The following is a 22,058-nucleotide window of genomic DNA, read 5'->3' on the forward strand; positions in this document are numbered from 1 at the left end:
ATGAAAGAGGGCCGTGTCTCCTTTCTCTGGCCAGAGGGTGTAAAGAGAATATGAGGACTGGAATTGCTCTTGTCCCGCCAAGTCCTCAAATGGAAAAGCCTGGACTTTCTGGAATGGTGTAGGGTAGGCATGGATACATTACATAAAGCCAGAGCATAAAGCCATGCAATGTACAGCACAGTTGAAAGGCTGAGAGAATCCTTGTCCTTACTGATACCATTGAGCTGCTGAGTCAGCCTCATCTGAAGTAGGAATCTACCTCCAGACTATCAATAGGCCAATACACCATCTTTTTTCTAAAGCCAGTTTAGGTTGGATTTCTGTTTGTTGCAACCATCAGAATACTAACTAAAACACACAAAAGAATGTTTGAATGAAAAAAATTACTAAACACACTCAAATAAAAGCCAAATGAATAGGAAAAAAAAATTTTTAACACATTATACAATTCACAACTCTTGATGCAAGTTAAAATTCAGTGGTTTATTATGTCAGAGCAACCCCAGGGTCCATCAGGCCACTTGGGAACCAAGACCACATATGCATTAGAATGTAGGGTTAGAGAGATGCCTAGGGTCTCATCTGGATAAAATCACTCTCCTTTCCAGGTAGCAGCAACTGTCAAGCAGTGTATTGGGTAAAGAGATTCATTTGGGGAGTTTCTTTAAAAATACTGAAAACATTTCTAAAGCCAACACGGGCCTCCAGCATCCTGGGGCATCATCCCCATCTCCACCCCACCCCACCTCTTCACTACTGCCCCCCCTCACCAATATCCTTCAAGGTTGCCCTTGGTGACGAGCCTGTATCACATCCCACAGCATGGTGGTTACTAGCAGAGGTAAAGCAGCCAGACTGCCTGGGTTTGAAGATCAGCTCCACCACCTAATGACTGTGTGACCTTTGACTATTTACTTATTTCTCTGTAAAATGGGAGTAATAAGAGTTTGCACCTAGCTCACACGATGGTTGAGAAGTTAAATGCTTAGAATAGGGCCATAGGCGATACGCCCTCATAAATTATTTTTATTTATTTATTTATTTATTTAATTTATTTATTTTTGGCTGCGTTGGGTCTCCGTTGCTGCGCGCGGGCTTTCTCTAGTTGCGGCGAGCCAGGGTTACTCTTCATTGCGGTGCGTGGGCTTCTCATTGCGGTGGCTTCTCTTGTTGCAGAGCACGGGCTCTAGGTGCGTGGGCTTCAGTAGTTGCAGCGTGTGGGCTCAGTAATTGTAGCACACGGGCCCTAGACCTCAGGCTCAGCAGTTGTGGCGCACGGGCTTAGTTGCTCTGCGGCATGTGGGATCTTCCCGGACCGGGGCTAGAACCCGTGTCCCCTGCATTGGCAGGCGGATTCTTAACCACTGTGCCACCAGGGAAGTCCCAAGCCCTCATAAATTATTATCATGAACTATGATAATTTGAGGAAGTGTGGAGAAAATCTGATCCCTGTCGTCCAAGAGAGAGCCAGCCATGGCCCCAGGCTAAGGCCAGGCAGCCCTGAGGACTCCCACCTCCTGCACCAGGCTGAGCAGCCCTCCCTCCACCCCGCCTTCCAGCTTCATCCCGCACCTCCCTCGCCCTGACACACCCACCTCACTGGGCTCCTCCAACTCTTTCTTCGGAGTCTTCACACATCCCTCAGCCTCCACCTGGAACACCGGAGTCTTCACACATCCCTCAGCCTCCACCTGGAACACCGGAGTCTTCACACATCCCTCAGCCTCCACCTGGAACACCGGAGTCTTCACACATCCCTCAGCCTCCACCTGGAACACCGGAGTCTTCACACATCCCTCAGCCTCCACCTGGAACACCGTTTCCTGCTCTCTTTTGTCTGGCCAGTCCCTGCTCACCCTTTGGGCCTCAGCTTAGACAGCACTTCCTCAGAGAGGCTGCCTGAGGCCCCACAGACCAAAGGAGGCCCAACCCTCTCCATGTCCACACAACCTGCTCTTCCCTTTCTGAACGTGCATCACACACACACACAACTCTGTGTTCAGGGTCTGTCTCTCCTGGAAGAGTGTAACTTCACAAGGGCAGGCACCATGTTTGTCTCATCTACTCCTGAGTTTTTAGGATATGCTCAGTAAATATATAATGAATGAACGAATAATGTCCCAAACTGAGACAGGTTGCCAATATGTATATACTGGCTCAGGAAGGCCACACGAGTCACAGCCTAGAAGCCAACAACCCTCCGGACAAACCACCTACACTTACCCTCAAGTCTCAGTTTCCTCATTTCCAACTCGCCTCATTTCCAAGAGCTTCTCACCCACAACAAATAATTCTCATAGGTTCCCTTGGGGAGAAGGACGCTGCTTTAAGTACTACCAAGGCATAAAATCCCAAAGAAAAATGCCTCAGGAAGAAAAATGCACTATTCCACCACCTCTCCAAAATCAGTAGGAGTTTCTCTAAGGAATGTTGTCCAAGGCCATCTGACAGTAGATAGGAAATGTGAAGTTCCTAAAAATGTTTCCTTAGGACCCAAGATCCTCAGTTCCAGTATCAGGAATCTTCCAGCTGTTGTTTTATACATCTGTGTGTGTGTAAGCCTGTGAGTGAGAGGCAGTAATTCTGCACAAGACATTAAGATCCAAGTATTTCTACTATAAAACAACAACGCACATTCCTAAAAATGAATCAATAATGTCCCAAAGTAAGACAAACAACCAAAAACCTCATATTTTGCAAAATCAAACACTAAAATATAACAGGGCTTATGGAAAATTTAGAGTTGGGGCAGAAGGCTCAAATCCCATTCAACTTTGTAACCAGAACACTAACAAAAACAATAAGAAACTGAGAATTACTAGCACAGATAAAAAGATGTTTTCTATATCCTATTATAGAATAAATGTGGGAATTTTACCAAAAAGGTGGGGTGGGGCAAGGGTGCAGTATGGAAAGCATGTGAGGAAAGACTGAAGCTGCTGCGTTATGGAGATAAGATAAATCAGACTTTTAATAAGTGCAAAGCCAAATGGAGCCCAGAGCAAGAACAAGGTGCCATCGCCTCCCCCATTCACTTCCACTAGCCTCCTTTGCTTTCAATTACTGCTAATTGGTGATGCAAAATACTAAGGTGTTAAGAAAAATCTCACACAAACCACTGCAACTTGCATCTTAAAAGCATCACACCCTATTTCTCAATTGCATATGAGATAATTCACACTACGGAAACATAAATTATAGCAGAGCCAACTGTATTTGCTCAGAACACCAGGGGTCCATGCCGGGTAAGGGGTCTGAGAGTGGAGCTGCGACCAGGAGGTACCAGATGTGTGGGCCAAGAGAAGAACCATTGCAAGGGGCATCCTTTAAGGGCCCTGGAGCCACATCGGATCAGAGTCCTGACCAACTTGCCTGCCAGTCTTAACATGACTAAAACTTACTGGAACAGGCACAGTAAAGATCCTTAAACTGGTTCGGTGGGCAACAGATATGTGTTACACAAGGACTAAATAGGATGACAAATGTAGAGCAGTCAGCAGGAACACACACTAACTACACATGCTTTTCTTCCTCCTGTTAATAATAATTTCTGTTCCAGGACTACTTGAACACAGATGGGGAGCCAGGTCTCAACCAGAGGGAAAGAGACTGGTGAAGAGAAAGGAAGTAAAAATAGTTCCACCCATCGGCTATGGTTTATTCTGCTCCTGTAACGGTTTTTCAGCATAGTCGTAACCATTCGCCTGCCAAAATTTATCTTTTTAAAAGCAATGAAAGGGCTCCAGTTTCACAGAATGTGCTCAGGAATCACAGAGATGGAACTGTTTCCTAGCAACTAACAGTACCATGCACACAGAAGATGCCCACCAAACAGCTGCTGAGGGAAAGAGGAAGACAGAGGGAGGGCAGGTCACCTGCTTGCTTAGATAGTTGGGATCATGATCCTTTTAGAAGTTTTGCTTTTACTTCTAGAGCATAGCAGTCACCAGCCCAAGCTCAAGCTCTGGAACAAAACTGCCTGGATTCAAATCCCAGCTCTGCCACTTATTAACTATGTGACTTCAGGCAAATCAATGAACATTTCTGTACTCCAGTTTTCCCGTCATGTATTGATAAAATGGGCATAAAATGGTGCTTACCTGAGAAGCACCTTATCTGCTGGGCACAGTGCTAGGTTATTACATTACATTACATTACATTATATAGTAACTCAAGCACCTAGACTAGCAATGCCACAAGACAAGTGCTCTAGAAGTGTGTTAACTATTATTATTTTTATTTGCCACTGAACTAGCTACCTTATCACTACATTATCACATTCCGTCAACTCTTGCAACATGATGAATCAGGCTTCCACTTGTCACCCACCCCTCCTATTTATGACATCTTGCAAGGTTCCTGAGGAAACAGGCGGCAACCACATCTGTTGGTTGATAACATTCAGCTCCACGAGCTCCTTTTTTAATTTTCTGTAGGAAAGGCAGAGAGGATGCCATTTCTCAGTGTTTCCATTGGGTCATGACAATGAATGGTCATAGCCATAGTCCCTTATTAATACCAGCTGCTGGTCATTAGTTTTTATGGGGTATTGTCCTTTTAAAAATACCTATCTAATAAGAACTCATACAGATGACCACTACAATAAAATTCCTACGTGCTTTTTCTTTAGCTAGATCCTACAACAGGGGAGAGAGAGGAGCCTGGCTGATTGGTTGAGGTGGGGAGAGAAAGAGGAGGTGAGAGTCCCGGGGCAGAATGCTGGGGAGCATGTTTATTTAAAGAAAGGAGATGTTTGCTCTCCAGCCCTGCAGACAGAAATGCCAAGTGCAGTGAGCCCTGCACCAGTCCAACCTGAGGGGAAGGGTGGCCTCCTAAATAATTCCTTCAACTGATATCACCTACCTAAGAGCCAAGAGTGGAATCACTTTCCAAGTGTCCAATCACTGACTGTCTCCAGGCAACTATTGGGTAAACTGCTTTTTTAAATCAGTCTTTAAAAAAAAAAAAAAAAATTTGCTTCCTGTCAGGGCAGCAACAGAGTCTATTTTCTCTGCCACGGCAGAGTCCAAGTGCCAATCAGGCAATCGTAGCTGGGCACAAGCTCACTGAGAAATCTCTCGGGCAGTGGGGAATATGGCTCTGAGGCCCTAATGGGGAGCAAAGTGAATAAACTGAAGAGGACTGGGACGATCACGAAGAACCCAGACCTTGGCCACAAGAGCTGTGGGGTTTATCAAAGTAGGCAGATCCCAAGCAACCATATATTCATTACAATGAAATATGACAATGTTCTAATAGAGGTGAATTCTAAATGTCAGGTGTGCACAGAGAAGGATTAGTGGGCTTAAAGGAATCAGGGAGTCTGCCTCAGAGGCAGTCATATTTAAGCCCTGTCTGGAAGGATTTGTCCCTGGAGAAGTGGAGAAGGGGCACTCCAGGGTGCCCCTACCTCAACCACCATTCTCCCCTTTCTCCTAAGGAATAGAACCCAGATTATTACCTGGAAACATTACACCCTCCCCTGCAATCAGGAGCGGCTATGTTACTGAAATTCTGGGCAGTCAAATGGAACCAGAAGTGTCAGGAAGACTTTTCTAAAAGTCTTATAAGGAAAAGATGCACTCTTCATTTTCCCTTCCTCTATCTTGCTTCCTGGAAAGGTGACGTGATGATGAATCTCTAGCAGCCATGTTGGACCATGAGGAAGGGGATCTAGTGGTAAAAGAAACCTAAGTCACAGAGTTTACAATTTCTGGGGCTCCCAGATGACATGTGACTTTATTAGTTTATAAAGCACCTTCTTGCAGAGGAATTTGGGAGACAAGTTCCCAAATCAGAGGACATCTGTGGGTCACCACCCGAAGTCTCACACAAAATTGCTCTGCTTACTCACTGAAAAGTAGGCAGGTTTCTTGCAGCCCCTTCTCACTTCAGAGTGGAGTGCAGCGTCTACAGCCCCTATTCTGTGCAAGAATTTTAATCCCAGAGTCCAAGCTCAAATGTAAATCCCAAAGTCCTCTCTGCCATATCTCCTAGAAGATGGTCTCTTGATTTATTGTGTCTTGGTCCTAAGCGGTATGTAGACCATCATGCAAACCCCACTCTGAGTGGGGCAAGAATATTTGAGAATTTCTGACTCAGCTCCCTTCTCCGCCCCCTCCCCTACATACACACCTTCAACACACCTGGAAAACTGTAAGAGCATAAAAGCATGTGTTGTGTGTACACACAAGCTCTTATCTCAATAAATTAGCGTCAATCTAATTCCCTTGCTCAGCACCCTTCGCTGATCTCAGCTTAAATATTACTTTCACTATGAGTCCTTGTCTGCCTAAAGTCTTTTTCTCTTAAGTCCCCCATTCTTTGTCATCATAGCAATTATCCCAATTTGTTATTATGAATTTATTGTTTAAGCTCTACCCCCCACACACCACAACTACATTGTGCATTTCCTGTGGGCAGGAATCATGTTTATTTTGTTCACCACCTAACCTTGGTTCCCAGCACTATGCCTGGTATATGGTTGGAGCTTAGTTAACACTTTACAGGAAATGAATTTTAAAGTTTGTTTAAAACACTTTCACACATTAATGCTTATTTTCACCATTAATGCTTATTTTTAGTGTTTACACTGAAGTGAACTTATAAGTGAGTGACAGCCAAGCATCCCAAATAATTATTTTCATATCTTAAACCATTTGACTGAGCCTATCCTAGCCTTCATTCAGTTTCCCATTATAATAAAATAATTGTTTGAATATCATTTTTTAAAAATATTTCTTAGGAGAGGAAAAGAGAGCGGTCTACTCCACAATAAATAACTTCAATTCCTCACTTAGTGCCCCACTTGGTAAAAAATAAGGCTGAGGACTTTTTTATAATAGTATTGGGATGTAAAAATTTTAAAAAGCCCTTCTGCCCTTGACCTTTATAAAAAACAAAAACAAGTGTAGGTCTATTCTTACATGGTCTCCTAATGGGCTATTTAGGAATAGAAGGGTGGGGTACATCCCTAACTTCTAAGGTTGACCAGGAAGCCGAGCTGCCTCCTACAATGGCTGTAACTGTCACAGTCAGGATGCAGAGCTGTGGAAACATGGAGCTTTCTCAGCCTAACCAATATTCTGTCCTTAAGGTCCCAGCATAAATAAAAGGATACAGTTTTGCTGATAGCATAAGTTTAGTGAGAAAAGGTGTCAGCCAAGATATTCCTTAGGTGCATGTTTTATGACTACGTCACCTTGTTTTTTTCCCCTTATGCCAAAGATAATTCCCTGAGATCCGATGGCTACCCCATCAGGGTTAGCTACATGAGGACGTCTCTTTGGGAATACTGTTTTCAACACTGCAAACATGGAATTTTACCACAACAGAGCTGAACTCCATGACATCACTCTTCCTTGCAAAGAGAGATATAACATCTCCCTGTGTCCAGGAAGAAGTCTTTCCAATATTCCATCATTCTTCTTATAAGGACTATTTTTTTTCAAGGACTATTTTTTTTCCTGTATCTTCTAGTAACCCTCTAATTTAGGCTATTTTTATATTTCTCAATTACTTAAAAATAAAGTTCTATTATCCTTTCCTTTCCTCATTTGACTGCACTGAAGTCCTCCTTTTTCCCACTCTACCCTCCCCGCACAAAAAGATCCTATCTGATATCTTTCCTTTGCTTCAAAAGTAAATACACACACATTCTTAGGAACAAATGAGGGGAAATATTACACAATTGTATTGCACAGTTTTCTAAATCACAGAAGAGTGAACTGGGCTTCAAAAAAATAAAAAAATCTAGCTCCAATGAAAGTAGTTTAGTCAAAAATCCACCAATGTTAAAAAAAAAAAGTTTCGATATCACTATTAAAGTAGAAAACTGTTGGATGCTTTACACATTAAAAAAAAAAAAAAAATCAACCAGTGTTAAGCGATTCAGTCCTTAACCATGAAAATAAAGGCCGAAATGACTAGGGTTAGACTGGAATGTAGGTGACAGGGATGCTGACCACAGCCAAGATTCCCAGAAGTCACAGAGCTACTTTGTTTAGACCCTTCAGTTCTTCAGGATGGGACCCGGATACCTGCAGGAGAGGCCGCCAATCTCCTCTCTTGGAAGGACCTGCCTCTTGGCTGAACTCAACAACAAAACTGTTCCCAGGTGAGCTCCTGTCCAAACAGGAGAACTCTCAGGTAAGAGTGAAGGAGCTGTGGTAAAGGCCTCAGACAGATGTGCCGACAGCGCTTAAACACATCAGCATGGGGAAGAGATGGCCCTTTGCACCCACAGCCTTTTGTGTTTTGGAGCACAAGACAGATCACACAGGTAGTAGGTCTTTACTCAAACTCTCTGGGGAAGGTAAAGTATGGAATAATACACCTACCCAACTTCTCCATTAGAAAATGCTAAAGCACACATGGACGATGCATTTATGCACCCCCATATGGAATAGCCACTGGAGGTAAAACTGTAACAAGAGAGCCACAGTCCCTAATATCATAAACATAAAATATTCTAGAATATCTGTCCTCTTAAGTAATCATACGTTAAGGAATCAGCAAGCTTTTTAAAAATTTTTTAAACTAACTACTTACTTATTGGCCATTTGCCCTAATAAAACTTTTAATGGAGTGACTGGGAGCTGTAACAACAGGAGACAGAAACCGGATTTTAGCAACCCTGAACTACAGGCAATGCCATTGCCCAGTTCCGCCTTAGCAAAGTGAGGTGTGAAGGCAGCCAGCAAAGGCGCAGAGCCTGATTCCTCTTGCCTGAGGGCCTGGCGAGCACCACCTACCTGGTGTCCCACCCCTCCCCCACCCAATGTAAGGTCTGTCCCAGGGAGGACAGCCCCTCAGTCCTGGCAGCAGAAAGGTACAAACCGTGAAGAAAAACAAACTAGGGAGCCATAGCTTCTGAAATCCACATCATGGCTCAGAAAAAAGGCAGGGGTGGGGGGAACCTCTGCACAGTCAGAGGGACAGAAAGCTCAGTCCTTACAGGAATTTTCTCACATGGTCCTAAATGTAGGAAGCACTATAAGGGATATGATCCTGCAATCCCACTCCTGGATATATATCTGGAGAAAAACATAATTCGAAAAGATACATGCACCCCAATGTCCATAGAAGCACTGTTTACGATAGTCAAGACATGGAAGCAACCTAAATGCCCATCAACAGATGAACAGATAAAGAAGATGTGGTGCATATATACAATGGAATATTACTCAGCCATAAAAAAGAATGAAATAATGCCATTTGCAGCAACATGGATGGACCTAGAGATTATCATACTAAGTGAAGTAAGTCAGAGAAAGACAAATATCATATGATACCGCTTATATGTGGAATCTAATAGAAAACAAACTTATGGTTACCAAAAGGGAGGGGGGGAGAGGGATAAATTAGGAGTTTGGGATGAAAATATACACACTACTATGTTTAAAATAGATAACCAACAAGGACCTACTGTATAGCACAGGGAACTATACTCAATATCTTGTAAAAACCTATAATGGAAGAGGATGTAAAAAATATATATATATATGTTTATATATATATATGTATAACTGAATCACTTTACTGTACACCTGAAACAAATACAACATTGTAAATCAAACTATATTTCAATAAAAATTTAAAAAAAAAAAAAGATAACAAGGGCTTCCAAGTTAGACAGCCTGGGTTTCGAATCCTGACTCTAACCAGTACTTCCTGACTAGGTGACCCTGAGCAAGTCTCCTAATTCCTGGAAGCCACAATGTCTTCAGCTATAAATTTTGGATATCTGGGTACATATATTTGTAGAAGTTAAGCAAGGATGCTTTCGATTAAAGTCCTAGTTTTGCCACTTACTTGTGACTTTGGGGAAGATATTTTCTCACCTGTAAATGGGGATAATAACATTACTTACTTATAAGGGATTAATGAGTTTTTCACCCTGTGCCTGACACATAGTAAGTACTCAATAAATATCAGCTATTATCATCATGAGCACTGGTTTCATCACCATCCTTATCATTATCATGTTACCCCTAGCTATGACACTTTTAGGTTTCAGGATAGTCCAAAGCAAAAAGAGAAGTTTCCAGGCCAATTTCCAGGAGCTGCCTGGTCCCACCTAGCACCAACTGCCACTCACAGAATCACCGGCCAGATGTCCACATCATGGCTCCATTGTCATCCATCAATAGAGAGCCGGGGACCCAGAGATCCAGTTGCTGGGGACACACACCCCACTCTACCCCCCTCTTGGTGGCCAGAGCTCAGTCTGCTCATTTGGAGCTTGCCTGATGCAAACTTGGTTTCCAGGGAGATGCTGGGGCCAGAAGAGCCAGCTCCACCTCCCACTCCACTTCCCCTTTCCCCAAATCTGTGGGACCTCACTGTTCTCCTACCACGTGACAGCATTGTGTCATAGCAGCCCTTGTATACAAACAAGCCAGACTATTTAAATGTCATTGTGAGAATGATGCTGCCTGCTCTCATTTCCATATCTATTCAGACCACCACTCCTTTCTTGAGCTAGTCAGAAAAGTTTTTCTTCCTCTTCCCTAGTTCTCCATGCAGAGTAGAGAACCATATGCAAAGTTAAATCTTTGTTGTAGTAAAATGATGTAAGAGTCATCAAGTCCTGACAGAGGAGGAGAATTAGAATGACTATATAACTTATGGCATATGTTCATTCATCATTACATCGCAAATGTCGTATGTTACTGGCCACCAAATGCTACATTCTCTCAAAGGCTACAGATAAATTCTCCCAACTGCCAAACAATACAACAGCTTTCAGTCTTGGAGAGCTAAGGTACCCTCGGTGCTTTTAATCTTCAAAAGCAGGTCCCAGTTGAATAAGAAAACAATTCTATGTGAGCAGGGGGAGATGACCCAAAATGATGAACTGATCCCTCCCAGTACTAGTTCCCACTCATGTGAAATATGGATTAGGTCACAAATGAGATTATATGCAGCACCAAGCCCCACAGGCATGGTATGATTAAAGTTAAAGGAGTCCAGAAACGTCTCAAGTTGAGAAGTAAGGCTGAGTTGGGTTGAAATTTCCAACCCCTCCCTAAAGGCCTGGCAACTTGCTCCAAATCACAACTGAAACTGAGTTGAAGCGACATCTGTTTCTCCAGAAAGTGTTTGGCATTGCAGAGAAGAACTACAGATTAGAACAGATAAATACTCTTGCGGGTGGAGAAGCAAAGGGGAGGGGGGAGACCAAGAAAATTAGAATTATCTACCTGCTAACATAGTCTTGTAACTCAATAACTACCATCACAGGGGGGCGGGGGGGGGGGGGGGGGAAAGAGGAAAGAGAAGGGAGGAAGGAGGAAGGAAAATAAATGGGGGACTTATTCTTCTTCTAGGGGGAGTTGACACAACGTCAATGAACAAAACACTGCTACACTGGAGTTGTATATTCAGACAACCACCATTTGTTTAACGATTTAATGTTGGATTGTCTGCAAGAAGAGAGGAATTGAGCATTCTGCTTGGAGTTTGGTTAACAAAGACTATGCGTTAAACTAAAATAGTCAACACAGTATTGAGGAATAATTTTCTAAACCTTAATGGACTATCTTATCAGTTGGTATTACTGGTTTTCCTCTGATGCCTAAATCTCTTTTAACTCAAGTCAGAATAACACACAACACCTATAGTCCAGGTATCTGGAGCTAATAAGCTAAGACAATAGAATTAGGTCAGTAGACAACTGAATTATATTTTTTACACTAAAAAACTCAGGGTTCTGAAGATTGTCTTCCAAAATCAGCTGTAGTTGTTATTAACAACAATAGAAACAAAAACAATAATAGCAATAACAGTATTAATAAAGATAGCAGTGGTAATAGTAGCAGTACTATAGTAGTTACGGTAGTAGTGATATTAATAGCAGTAGTAATATAATGGTAATAATAATAATGACCACTACTTAAACGGCACTTCCTAAATGCTGCCGTACTGTTTTAAGCATCTTAAATGTATTAACTTATTTCATTCTCGCAGCACTCCTTCCAGGTAGGTAAGCTACTATTAGTACCCCTGTTTTACAGATGCTTTGAACAATATCTCTGTTATTTTTGTTGTTGCTAACGACTAGCGCTAGCTTTCGAAGAAACTATTTAGGACCAAAAGGAGAGGAAACACAGCCTGTCCAATGTCACACAGCTAGAAGGCAATACACCTGGGATTCCAACCCAGGCTGCCCAGCCCCAAAGCCTGACCTCTAACTGCTGTGCTGCACTCACTGCCCCTTTGCTTTGGAAGGCCTTCTAGAGAAGGAATGTGGAAGGAAATTAGGCCCCTGCCTGCTGGTAGCCAGAGTTAATACGTGAAGTTTGCTGTTTCCTTCAGGAGTCTCCCCAAAGCCACATTAAGACACGTAGCCTGCTCGGACGGCTATAAAAAGTCGCTGGAAGTGTTATGGAACTGTTCCCACCTGGCCTGTGACCTCCGTCAGGGCTTTCACCTCTGCCAGCCAAGGCAGAAGCTGGGGGTGGGGTGAGATGGGGGCACGGTTCCCAGGCCACCGTTTCCTGCCCAGTAACACAGCCCTCAAATAGCCAAGACTGCAGGCCGAGAGAAACTCCTCACTAACAAGTTATCTCCTGGAGCTTGTTCCCTCAGCCTTTATTAAGAATGAACAGTTTTCTCACCAATCCATGACTCAAGGAAGACCAGTGACTGAAGAGGAGAGAAAAACTGCAAAGTTTGTTTATTAACCTGCTGCACCCAAGGGAACATTTTTCTGAAAGGGTGAAATTCCTGACTACTCAAAAGAAAAAGGAAAAAAAAAAAAAAAAGTCTGTGGGAAATTTAATCACCAACTGAACAAAAGTGAAAAACAAAGCCCTACCAATGAGGATGTTGCCGAAGACAACGGGGCCCCTAAAGGAGATGCAATTGCCTCGAGATAACAGTCCCCCTGGGAACTCGGCTCGCACTAAGTACTACATTATTGCTATATTAGCCGAGGAATCTTTGTTCACTGGGCAAATGCGCGCAGAACCATCTGTTACTGCTCCTGGGTTCCCCCGGTTTGCAGACGCGGCATTTACATTTCAAGAGGAATCTCCGGGAAGCAAGAGGGACAGTCTCTGTTTCTCCCCGGAGCAAACACCTTTTTATACAGCCTAGGAGGGGGAAGCTCTCCTTTCCGTGAAACCCAACTCTGCGATTGAAAGGAGATAGGCCCCTTCAATAATGCACACGCACAGCGCCACGGCTGCTTCGTCCTATAGCCACGCACTGCCCGTTACGGCTTTCACATTCTCAAATTGGTAGATCTGGTAAAGCATCAAGAACAATGCCCAACTGTCTATAGGGCCCAATGGGCTCTGCTTTCTTAAGGAAGCCCTTCTTGTTTTTAAACCTGTGGAACCAGGACAAAAGCTGATATTCTGCACTGCATAATATTTAGCTTGAAATATACCACCACTTAAAAACAGACTGTGACCTGGGCTGAAGATGTTTTAGATCATAATCTAAGTGGAGGCTAGAGTACTATATACCTAGGTGAAAATTCACGGAGGTGTGCACTTAAGATGTGTGCACTTTCCTGTGTGTAACTTATCCCACAATACATTTTTTTTAAAGTATAGTATGTATGCCCGTGTTACTTACAATTAAGGAAATGGGGAATAAACCGCTTGCCTTCAAGAAGCGCAAAGTGCTCTGCTCTTATACCCTCCCCTCATCACCATCCACATCCAAAATCTCTCCTGAGAATTTTAAAGTTCAAGAACTTGAAAAACACAGCTCTCCAACTCTCAACCAAGCCAGTGACTACAAATGCTTCCTGTATGTCCTGTGAGCCCAAGTATGCAGCACAGAGAAGGCACCTGTCACAGCCCAAGGCGTGCCAGCCACATCTCACAAATAAAAAGCCAAGGTCTTTTTCTCATCTGCTCATTAGCCATCAGATTATGAGAGACACGACTGGGGCTTTTAGCAATAGAGCCTCGAGTTTATTCTTCTGTTTCTTTAACACTATTTTTAAATAGATCTTTCTAAACTCTGCCTGACACTCTTGCTTGTATGAAGCAGGTTAACCCTGTAAGGTGCAGGCCTGTGGCTGGAGCATTAGAGCAGCATTAAGTGAGGGTGGCTTCCCCAGGCATCTCAGCAGATTTAAATCTGCACCATCGTAGCTCTGTTACCCCAGCAGCATCAAGGGTGTCACTAAGTGACAGTCTGAGTACTAACAGGCTTCACCATTGCTGGATCATGACTTAGCGGTACATTTCTTCCTTTGAACTACCAGGGAGGGAGAGCTGCCTGTCCCTGAGGAAAAGAGGGTCAAATTCGCCTTCCACTAAGCCTCAAGAAAGGCCGCCAGCCGCAAAACAGAGGCTCACTGCACGTATCATAATGGGTCACCTTTCCCCACTCGCACCCTCCTATCGTCCTGACCCCCGCAGACACTTCATTTCGGGAGCGCAGGGCCACCAAGCTGCATCTACAGATAAACATCGAGAATCAGGATCGCCCAGCGAGCGCTTCCTGGACTGAGCCGAGAGCTCCAGTGATTTCCCTGGCCTGCCACCGAGTCATTTAAGAAGTGAAATATGCCAACAGGGCCGGGTACCCAGCACCTGGGAGCCCGTCCCACCGCCTCTGCGATGGAGTGGGAGCTGCCAATGGCTGGGCAACGTCTCTGCGGATGGCGCATTCGCAGGTGGGTCTTGCAGGCTCCCCGGCCCTCTGCGCTGTGCCAGCCTCACACCTGACCCGGTGCCAGGAATACAGCCAGAGGCTCCGGTGGGTATGCGCTTCCGTGGAGACACGCACAACTCCGCTCCGGAAGGGCGGGGAGGGGGAGCCAACCGGCGGAGGTAGGACTGGGAGCAGGACCCCCGACATGCTGCGTCGGCAAGGACTCTGGGGGCTCGCGCATAATGAGGCTTTGCGGCGCTTCTGCTCGCACTGCGCTTCCTTTGGCAGCGCCTGGAAGCGGCAGGAGCTGAGATTTGCGCGGCTGGCGGGCAGGAGGGATGGAGGCTCAGGGGACCGCTTCCTACCCCCCCACACGCACAGCTAGACCGCAGTGTCCCCCCCTTCGCGCCCACCCTCACCCGAGACGCCAGTGCCAAAGCGTCAGGGGGTCGCAGCTCGCTCGAGGCCCTGACGGGTGCCGGAGCAGCTGGCAAAAGAAAGTGGGGGGAGGCGAGGCTGGACCTGTCGTCAGTGTGTGTGCGGGTCGGTGGCTCCGGGCTGCCCCTGCAAAGCCCCCCGCCAGCCGCGGGCACCTACCTCGATCCACTTCTGCGCCTCGGAGAAGGCGGGCTCGGGGGGCGGCTCAGGCTGCAGGGGCTGAAGAGCTTCCAGACCGAGAGCCGCACAAGCCATTTGCGAAGCCCCGCGTCCACTCAAGCGCTGGGCCGCCGGGATGAGGACGGCCGCCGCCGACGCCGCCGCCGCCGACGCCGCAGGAGCGCGCTCCCCGCCCCTTCCCGCCCGCCCGCCCGCTCTCCTCCCCTGCCCGCCCCTCCCCCGCGCGGAGCAGGTCCCGGAGGAGAGCCGCGCTGCCGCCGAGGACGCCGCCGCAGCTGTTCCCAGCGCCGCCCGGCTCGGCCGCGCCGTGAGTCCCCGCGGGAGCGAGCGCGGAGGCGCCAGGAGCTCCCTCCTCCCCACCTCCTCTGCCCGCTCCACCCACCCCCTCCGGGGCGGGGGTGTCAGCCACCAACTAAAAATAACCGAGAGTGAGCACTGGGTGTCTCCCTCCCTGCCCACGACGCGACTGGGAGAGGGACTCGGGCAGCCGCCCCGCACGTCCCCGCGCCGCGCCGGCTGCGGAGGGTCGAGCGGGTCGGGCCGCACCTGGGAGACGCGCGGCGAGCCGGGCGCACGCGTCCCGGGGGAGCCCGCGCTGCCGCAGGCTGGCAGTGGCCGCCCGCACCTGCTGTCCCCCACTCACGGCCGCAGAAGTGGGGGGCAAGAGGCGCAGCCCTCTGACCCGATGCCAGGGATGTTCAGTCACCTGATCTTTTTGTAAGAAAAAAAAAAAGATAAACGACGCTTATAAACTTTTCTCTCTGAGGGCAAGCTACCTGTGTCTCAGTCTGTTGATTGATTTAACTCATCTTTATTGTGCACCTACTATGCGCTGGGGACACAGAGATGAAAGAAGGGAAGGGAAGGGGAGGAAAGAACTGGAAGATGCAGCCCTCAAAATAATTACATTCTAGAGGGAATGGGGTAAAACAAAAGAAGGTAATGGTGGAGAGTGATATATGCTAAGAAGATAAAAGAGGAGAAAAAATCGACTATGACCTGGGAAGAGAGTATTGGCTAACTTCGGACTGCCTCTCCACCTTCACCTGGGAGGCTGGCCTGTGAGTCCAGGTTCTGGTGATGGGAGGGAGGCAGGAGGTCAGCAGGCTGGAGGAGAGGGAAGTGGGGGTATTTTTGCTGCCTCTTCTGCAAAAGGCTGCGGGGATTGGCGGCACCACTCCGCCAAGGCTGCCACTCTGTCTGGGGCCTCTCCTTGGGTTCTCTGAAGGTTCCCGGTCTCCTCTTGTGCCACCCCACTTCCCCAGGCCCAGTGGGGGTAAAGCCTTCCCCATCCTATTCTGGTTTCTGGCCTGCCCACTCCCTGCTAACGGTCTCTTAATAAACTCTTCTCAGCCACCTTTATGTGAGCACGCCTGCTGTTTTGCCTGAGAGCCCAAATGATGATCAAGGAAGGTTTTCCTGACAAGATGACGTGACGAGGTGACATGAATGAGGAAGATGTTAATCATGCAAAACTCTGGAGAAACATTTCCAGATGGGTGCAAAGGCCTCGATGTAGAAGTAAGCTTGGTAGGGCTCATGGAACCCACAGAAAGCCAGCGTTACTGGAGTGTGGTGAGCAAAGAATCAGGTGGGAATGATAGCATGGGAGAGACAGGCGAGATGGGGGGTGCCAGACCACAGTGGGCAGGGTGAGAAGTCCATGGGTGCCTCAGCAGCTAAGTCTCTTTCCTGTTCAGAGTCCAAGTTTAGCCTTTGTCTAATTCTGCTGCTATAATGGGAGAATGGAACAAAAAGCAGGCCTGAAATTCCACTATTACTGGCTTTGGAGTCAGACAGGCTTTAGTTTATTTACTTTTAAAACACTTACATGGCACTTGAATTGTGCCAGGCACTGTTTTAAGTGCATTACAAATAATTGACTAACTTATTCCCTATTTCAACCCTGTAAGATACACTATTACCATCCCTATGAAAACACCAGGGGACTGAGAGGGGTGTCACACAGCTGGTGAGCAGTGAAACCCTGATTCAAGCCCAGACAGCCTGGCGCCAGATCTGCTCTTAACTGCACACCAAGCTGCCTTACTAGTCCCAGGCCAGACTCTGCCGCTTACTGTATGTGCCTCAGTTTCCTCATCTCAAATGAGGTTGAAATGGCAACATTTCAGCAAATCACTGTGAGGAGCAAACAGGAGTTCTGAATGTGAAAGGACCAAAACTGGGCCTGGCATATAATTACTGCTCAGGACAAGCCAGCTGAGCTTCCCTCCCGTCCTGCCTTCCAGAAAGGACGAGAGGGAGGAGAAGTTATAAAGAAGAGTGAAGAAGGTAAGCAGAGGAAAAGGGTTAGTAAAATATAGTCAGAAGATGACCTTGTCTCCATGAAGAAACATGGTAAAGTAAAATAATTCACAAAGTGATGCAGCACACTGACACGAGATGCCACTTTGGGCCGATTCCACTGCATGAAGTGACTAGGCTTAGGGGAAACCCGCTGACCCAAATGACATATCTGCATCCATTTGAAAACGAGTATAAAAGTTAAATCCACCATATCTCTGAAGTATCTGCTATCAAGATTGGCATTCGTACTAAAGCATATTTTTTTCTTTCAGTACTTTTTAAGTGTTTTGAGGTTTATAATCACAAGGTGACATCTGCTTTTCCTGAACTCTGCTACCAATAACAAATTCACACGTTACCGAAGACCTAAAGACTTAATTCCATAATAGAGTTCAAACCTAGCGTCGTTATCAATAATATTTACAAATCATTGTTAAGCACCTACTATGTGTAAGAGATTGTACTAGCATCAGAAGAATCCACAAAGGGACACACAGAATTTTCATTTCTGTATAGTCTAGTTTTCATATATAAAAGTAATGCCTGTTGGAAAAAATCTGAAAAATATAATGAAGAAAACTAATCTGGAAGAAACCCTACAATTCAGAGATCATCATCACTATTTGGGAGGTGTGAAACAACATTTTGATCAGGAAAAAAACTATAAGACAATATATGGTAAATGCCAAATGAGGGATTAATGTATTCAAAGAGCATGGATTTTTTGGTAACAGATTTCTTAAGATATCATTCACATACCATACAATCCACCCGCTTAGGCTGTATAGTTCAGTGTTTTTTAGTATATTCAGAGTTGTACAACCATCACCACATTAATTTTGGAACATTTTAATCCCTCCAAAAAGGAAAGCCCATGCCCTGTCGCAGTTATCCCCCTAACCTCACATGCCCCCAAGCCCTGGCAACCACTAATCTACTTTCTGTCTCTATAAATTTGACTGTTCTGGACATTTCATATAAATGAGATCATACAAGGTGTGGTCCTTTGTGTGTGGCTTCTCTCACTTGGCAGAATGTTTTCAAGGTTCATCCATGTTGCAGCATGTATCAGTACTTCATTCCTTTTTATGGACAAATAACATGCCACTGTATGGCTATACCATATTTTGTATATCATTCATCAGTTGATAGGGCCTTGGGTTGTTTCCACTTTTTGGTTATTATGAATAATGCTTCTCTAAACGTTCATGTACAAGTTTTTGTGTGGCCGCATGTTTTGGTTTCTCTTGGGCATATGCCAAGAAGTAGAATTGCTGGGTTATTTGATAACTCTATGTTTAAATTTTTTTATAAACTACCAACTGTTTTCCAAAGTATTGATAGCTACACCATCTTACAGTCCCACCAGCAGTGTAAAAGGGTTCCAATTTCTCCACCTCCTTGCTAACACTTGTCATTTTCCAACTTTTTGATTACAGATATCCTAGATGGTGTGAAGTGGTATCTCCTTGTGGTTTTAATTTGCATTTCCCTGATGACTAATGATGTTAAGCATCTTTTCATGTACATAATGGCCATTTGGACATCTTCTTGGGAGAAATGTCTATTCAGATTTTTGTCCATTTTTAAATTGTCGTTTCTCTTTTTACTATTGAGTTATGAATTCTTTATATATTCTAGATAGGAGTCACTTATCAGATATATGATTTGCAAATATTTTCTCCATTCTGTGGGTTAACATTTCACTTTCTTGAACCTGTCCTTTGAAACACAAAAGTTTTTAATTTCGACAAAGTCTAATGAATCTGTTTTTTTCTTTTGTTGTTTGTGCTTTTAGTGTCATATCTAAGGAGCCGTTGCCTAATCCAAGGTCGTGAAGATTTATGCCTGTGTTTTCTTCTAAGTTTTATAGTTGTCATTCTTACATTTAGATACTTAATCCGTATTTAGTTATTTTTGTAAAAGCATGGGTTTTGAGGTCAAACTCAGTGTGACAGTCTGGGTCTTCTGAGAAACAGACAACAAGATTGAATTAAAGGTGCAAGGATTTTATTAGGGAAATGACTGTGAGAGAAAATGCTGGGAAAACAATCAGAGCACAATGCAAGTCTGACCTGAGTGAAGAGAGGAAAAGGAAGGTCAGGTAGAAACCTTGTTGTAGGCTGCCTTTCAGTCCAAGGAAGGTTCAGCAAGGCCATCAGAAGGTCCGTGAACCTAAGTCAGCTACCAGAAGAGTCCTGGGTCTCCTAGAAACAAGCCTGCCTTAGTATTCCTGCTGTATCCCTGCCGTATTTAGTAACTGGCTGGGGGCAGCCCAGTGGGAAATGCTGTTCAATGCAAACATGGCAATGGATTTCAGAGCACAACTGCTGGGGCCCTTGGTCAGTTCAGCTCCCTGAAGGGCACATTTCATAGATGCCACATGTTACGTAAGTGAAAATGTTATTTAACCTCTCTGAGTCTCCGTTTTCTTGATTAAGCACCTGTTTCCTTGCCTGGGACTTAGAAATCAGGGGTTAATAATAGTTTTGATGATATTATGTGTATTTAAATATATATCTATTAATATATAAAATGCAATAAATCAATTGGACAAAGACTAACTCTAAATTTCATTGTGTGTAATACTTTGAAGAATTATGGTTGGTGGTAAATAAATGTACTAAACTTCTCATCCTCCAAGACCTGACTTAAATGTCACCTTTTTTTTTTTTTTTTTTTTTTTTATTTATTTATTTTTGCTGTGTTGGGTCTTCGTTTCTGTGCGAGGGCTTTCTCTAGTTGTGGCAAGCGGGGACCACTCTTCATTGCGGTGCGCGGGCCTTTCACTATCGCGGCCCTTCCCGTTGCGGAGCACAGGCTCCAGACGCGCAGGCTCAGTAATCGTGGCTCATGGGCCCAGTTGCTCCGCGGCATGTGGGATCTTCCCAGACCAGGGCTCGAACCCGTGTCCCCTGCATTGGCAGGCAGATTCTCAACCACTGCGCCACCAGGGAAGCCCAATGTCACCTTTTTGATGACTTCGTTAGCAACCATGTCAAAACTAGTCACCTCTTCTTCTGTGTTCCCATAAAGTAGTGATTGTCAACATAACAAAGTAGGTATGAGAATCTTTAGGAAGGGTTTTGAAAAATAGTCCAAATTCATCATTGTTTGATTTTAAAGCCATTTAAAAATAACGTGAATAACAATTTTAATTTCCCAGACTATGACAGACTAACTTTCCTGTTATAAAACTCATATAAATGCCACACAAAATATTTTTTTTTTAATTTTTTACATGAAGAGCCGAACTCAAAAGAAATTCCCAGGAAGGCAAAATGGAGAAGAAACATAAAACTAGAGCAGTGAGCTTATGAATTGACCCTCAACTGCCCTGTAGAGAGACCTAGTGAACAGTGGCCGCTAGACTCAGAAACCTAGGGCTAGGGTTTGAGTCCTAGAAGTCGAGGCCCTGGGCCTGTGCCACGTGAAGAAATGAAACTGAGCAGCAACACACACACACACAAACACATATGTATGTGCGATACTCCCACAGAGAAAGAGTAGACCAGAAAATATCCCACTACCACCACCACCACAGAAGGAGACAATAAGGAAGCTTCCTTTTCTTGACCTCATCTCTGGTTGGGAGGTGGATGAACCTCCCCTGAGAATATGTGAACAAAGGCCTAATCCACTTTATGGACAACTTACACAAGATCTGTGGCCTCCCAAGCTTAGAAATTAAGTTAGAATTTGGTCTAGGATCTCTTAGGTACCTAGAAGAAGCAAATGTAAAATCCCTTTTGAAGACATGCCCTCCATCCAAGCCTCACAGGAACACCCCAGACAAACTGCTGAAAATAAGCTTACAATCCAAAAGTACAAAATGCATGCAAAAACCATGCAACCTAAACAAAATTCAAGAGACACAACAAAGAACTAATTAGACTCCCCAGAACAACTAGAAAGGTGTAGTCATAAATGTAAAACTCAAAGGATGTGTTACAGTACAGGTTAGACACAAGTGAAAAGAGAATTTGTGAACTAGAAGGTGGATCTTTGGAAATTATATTGAAGGAAGCCTAGGAAAATAGGAAATAAAATGTTTAAAAGGGGTTAAGAGAATATGAATACTCCATAAAACAGTTCCTAGGAATTATAGAAGGACAGAATGGAGAAAATGAGAAGAGGCAATATTTCAAAAGATAATGGCTAGAATCTTCTAGAATTAATGAAGTACATGAACAATTAGATTCAGAAAGCATAATGAGTCCAGGATAAAGTATTATATTTATTTTAAAAAGACATTATTTAATGATGATGAAAAACACTGAGATAGCAGCTTCTTTATATCTCTACATCTCTACACATATAATACTGTCCTATGGTTAGATGTATAGTAGGAATCAATTCTTTTCTTTGAGACTGGCACTGTCATGGCACCTATGGTTAGATGTATAGTAGGAATCAGTTCTTTTCTTTGAGACTGGCACAAGTGAGTGCTGAATGTATGAATGAATGATGATGGATAAATGTAATCTAGGACAAATAGTTTAAACCAATCTATA

At 44.6% G+C, this 22,058-nt stretch overlaps 1 protein-coding gene across 9 annotated transcripts in view; it reads right to left on the reverse strand.

The window, feature by feature from the left end:
- LIMCH1 (LIM and calponin homology domains 1) overlaps positions 1 to 15,328 on the reverse strand; it is a 345,245-nt gene extending 329,917 nt beyond the window's left edge. For all 9 annotated transcript variants that reach the window (XM_036852624.1, XM_036852621.1, XM_036852622.1 and 6 more), the window contains exon 1: positions 15,217 to 15,328. In XM_036852624.1, the coding sequence (XP_036708519.1) occupies positions 15,217 to 15,312 (96 nt within the window). In that variant the 5' untranslated portion in view covers positions 15,313 to 15,328. The remainder of the gene's footprint in view (positions 1 to 15,216) is intronic.
- Positions 15,329 to 22,058: the final 6,730 nt, after the last annotated feature.

Source organism: Balaenoptera musculus, chromosome 5, assembly GCF_009873245.2.
Source record: "Balaenoptera musculus isolate JJ_BM4_2016_0621 chromosome 5, mBalMus1.pri.v3, whole genome shotgun sequence".
NCBI lineage: Eukaryota > Metazoa > Chordata > Mammalia > Artiodactyla > Balaenopteridae > Balaenoptera > Balaenoptera musculus.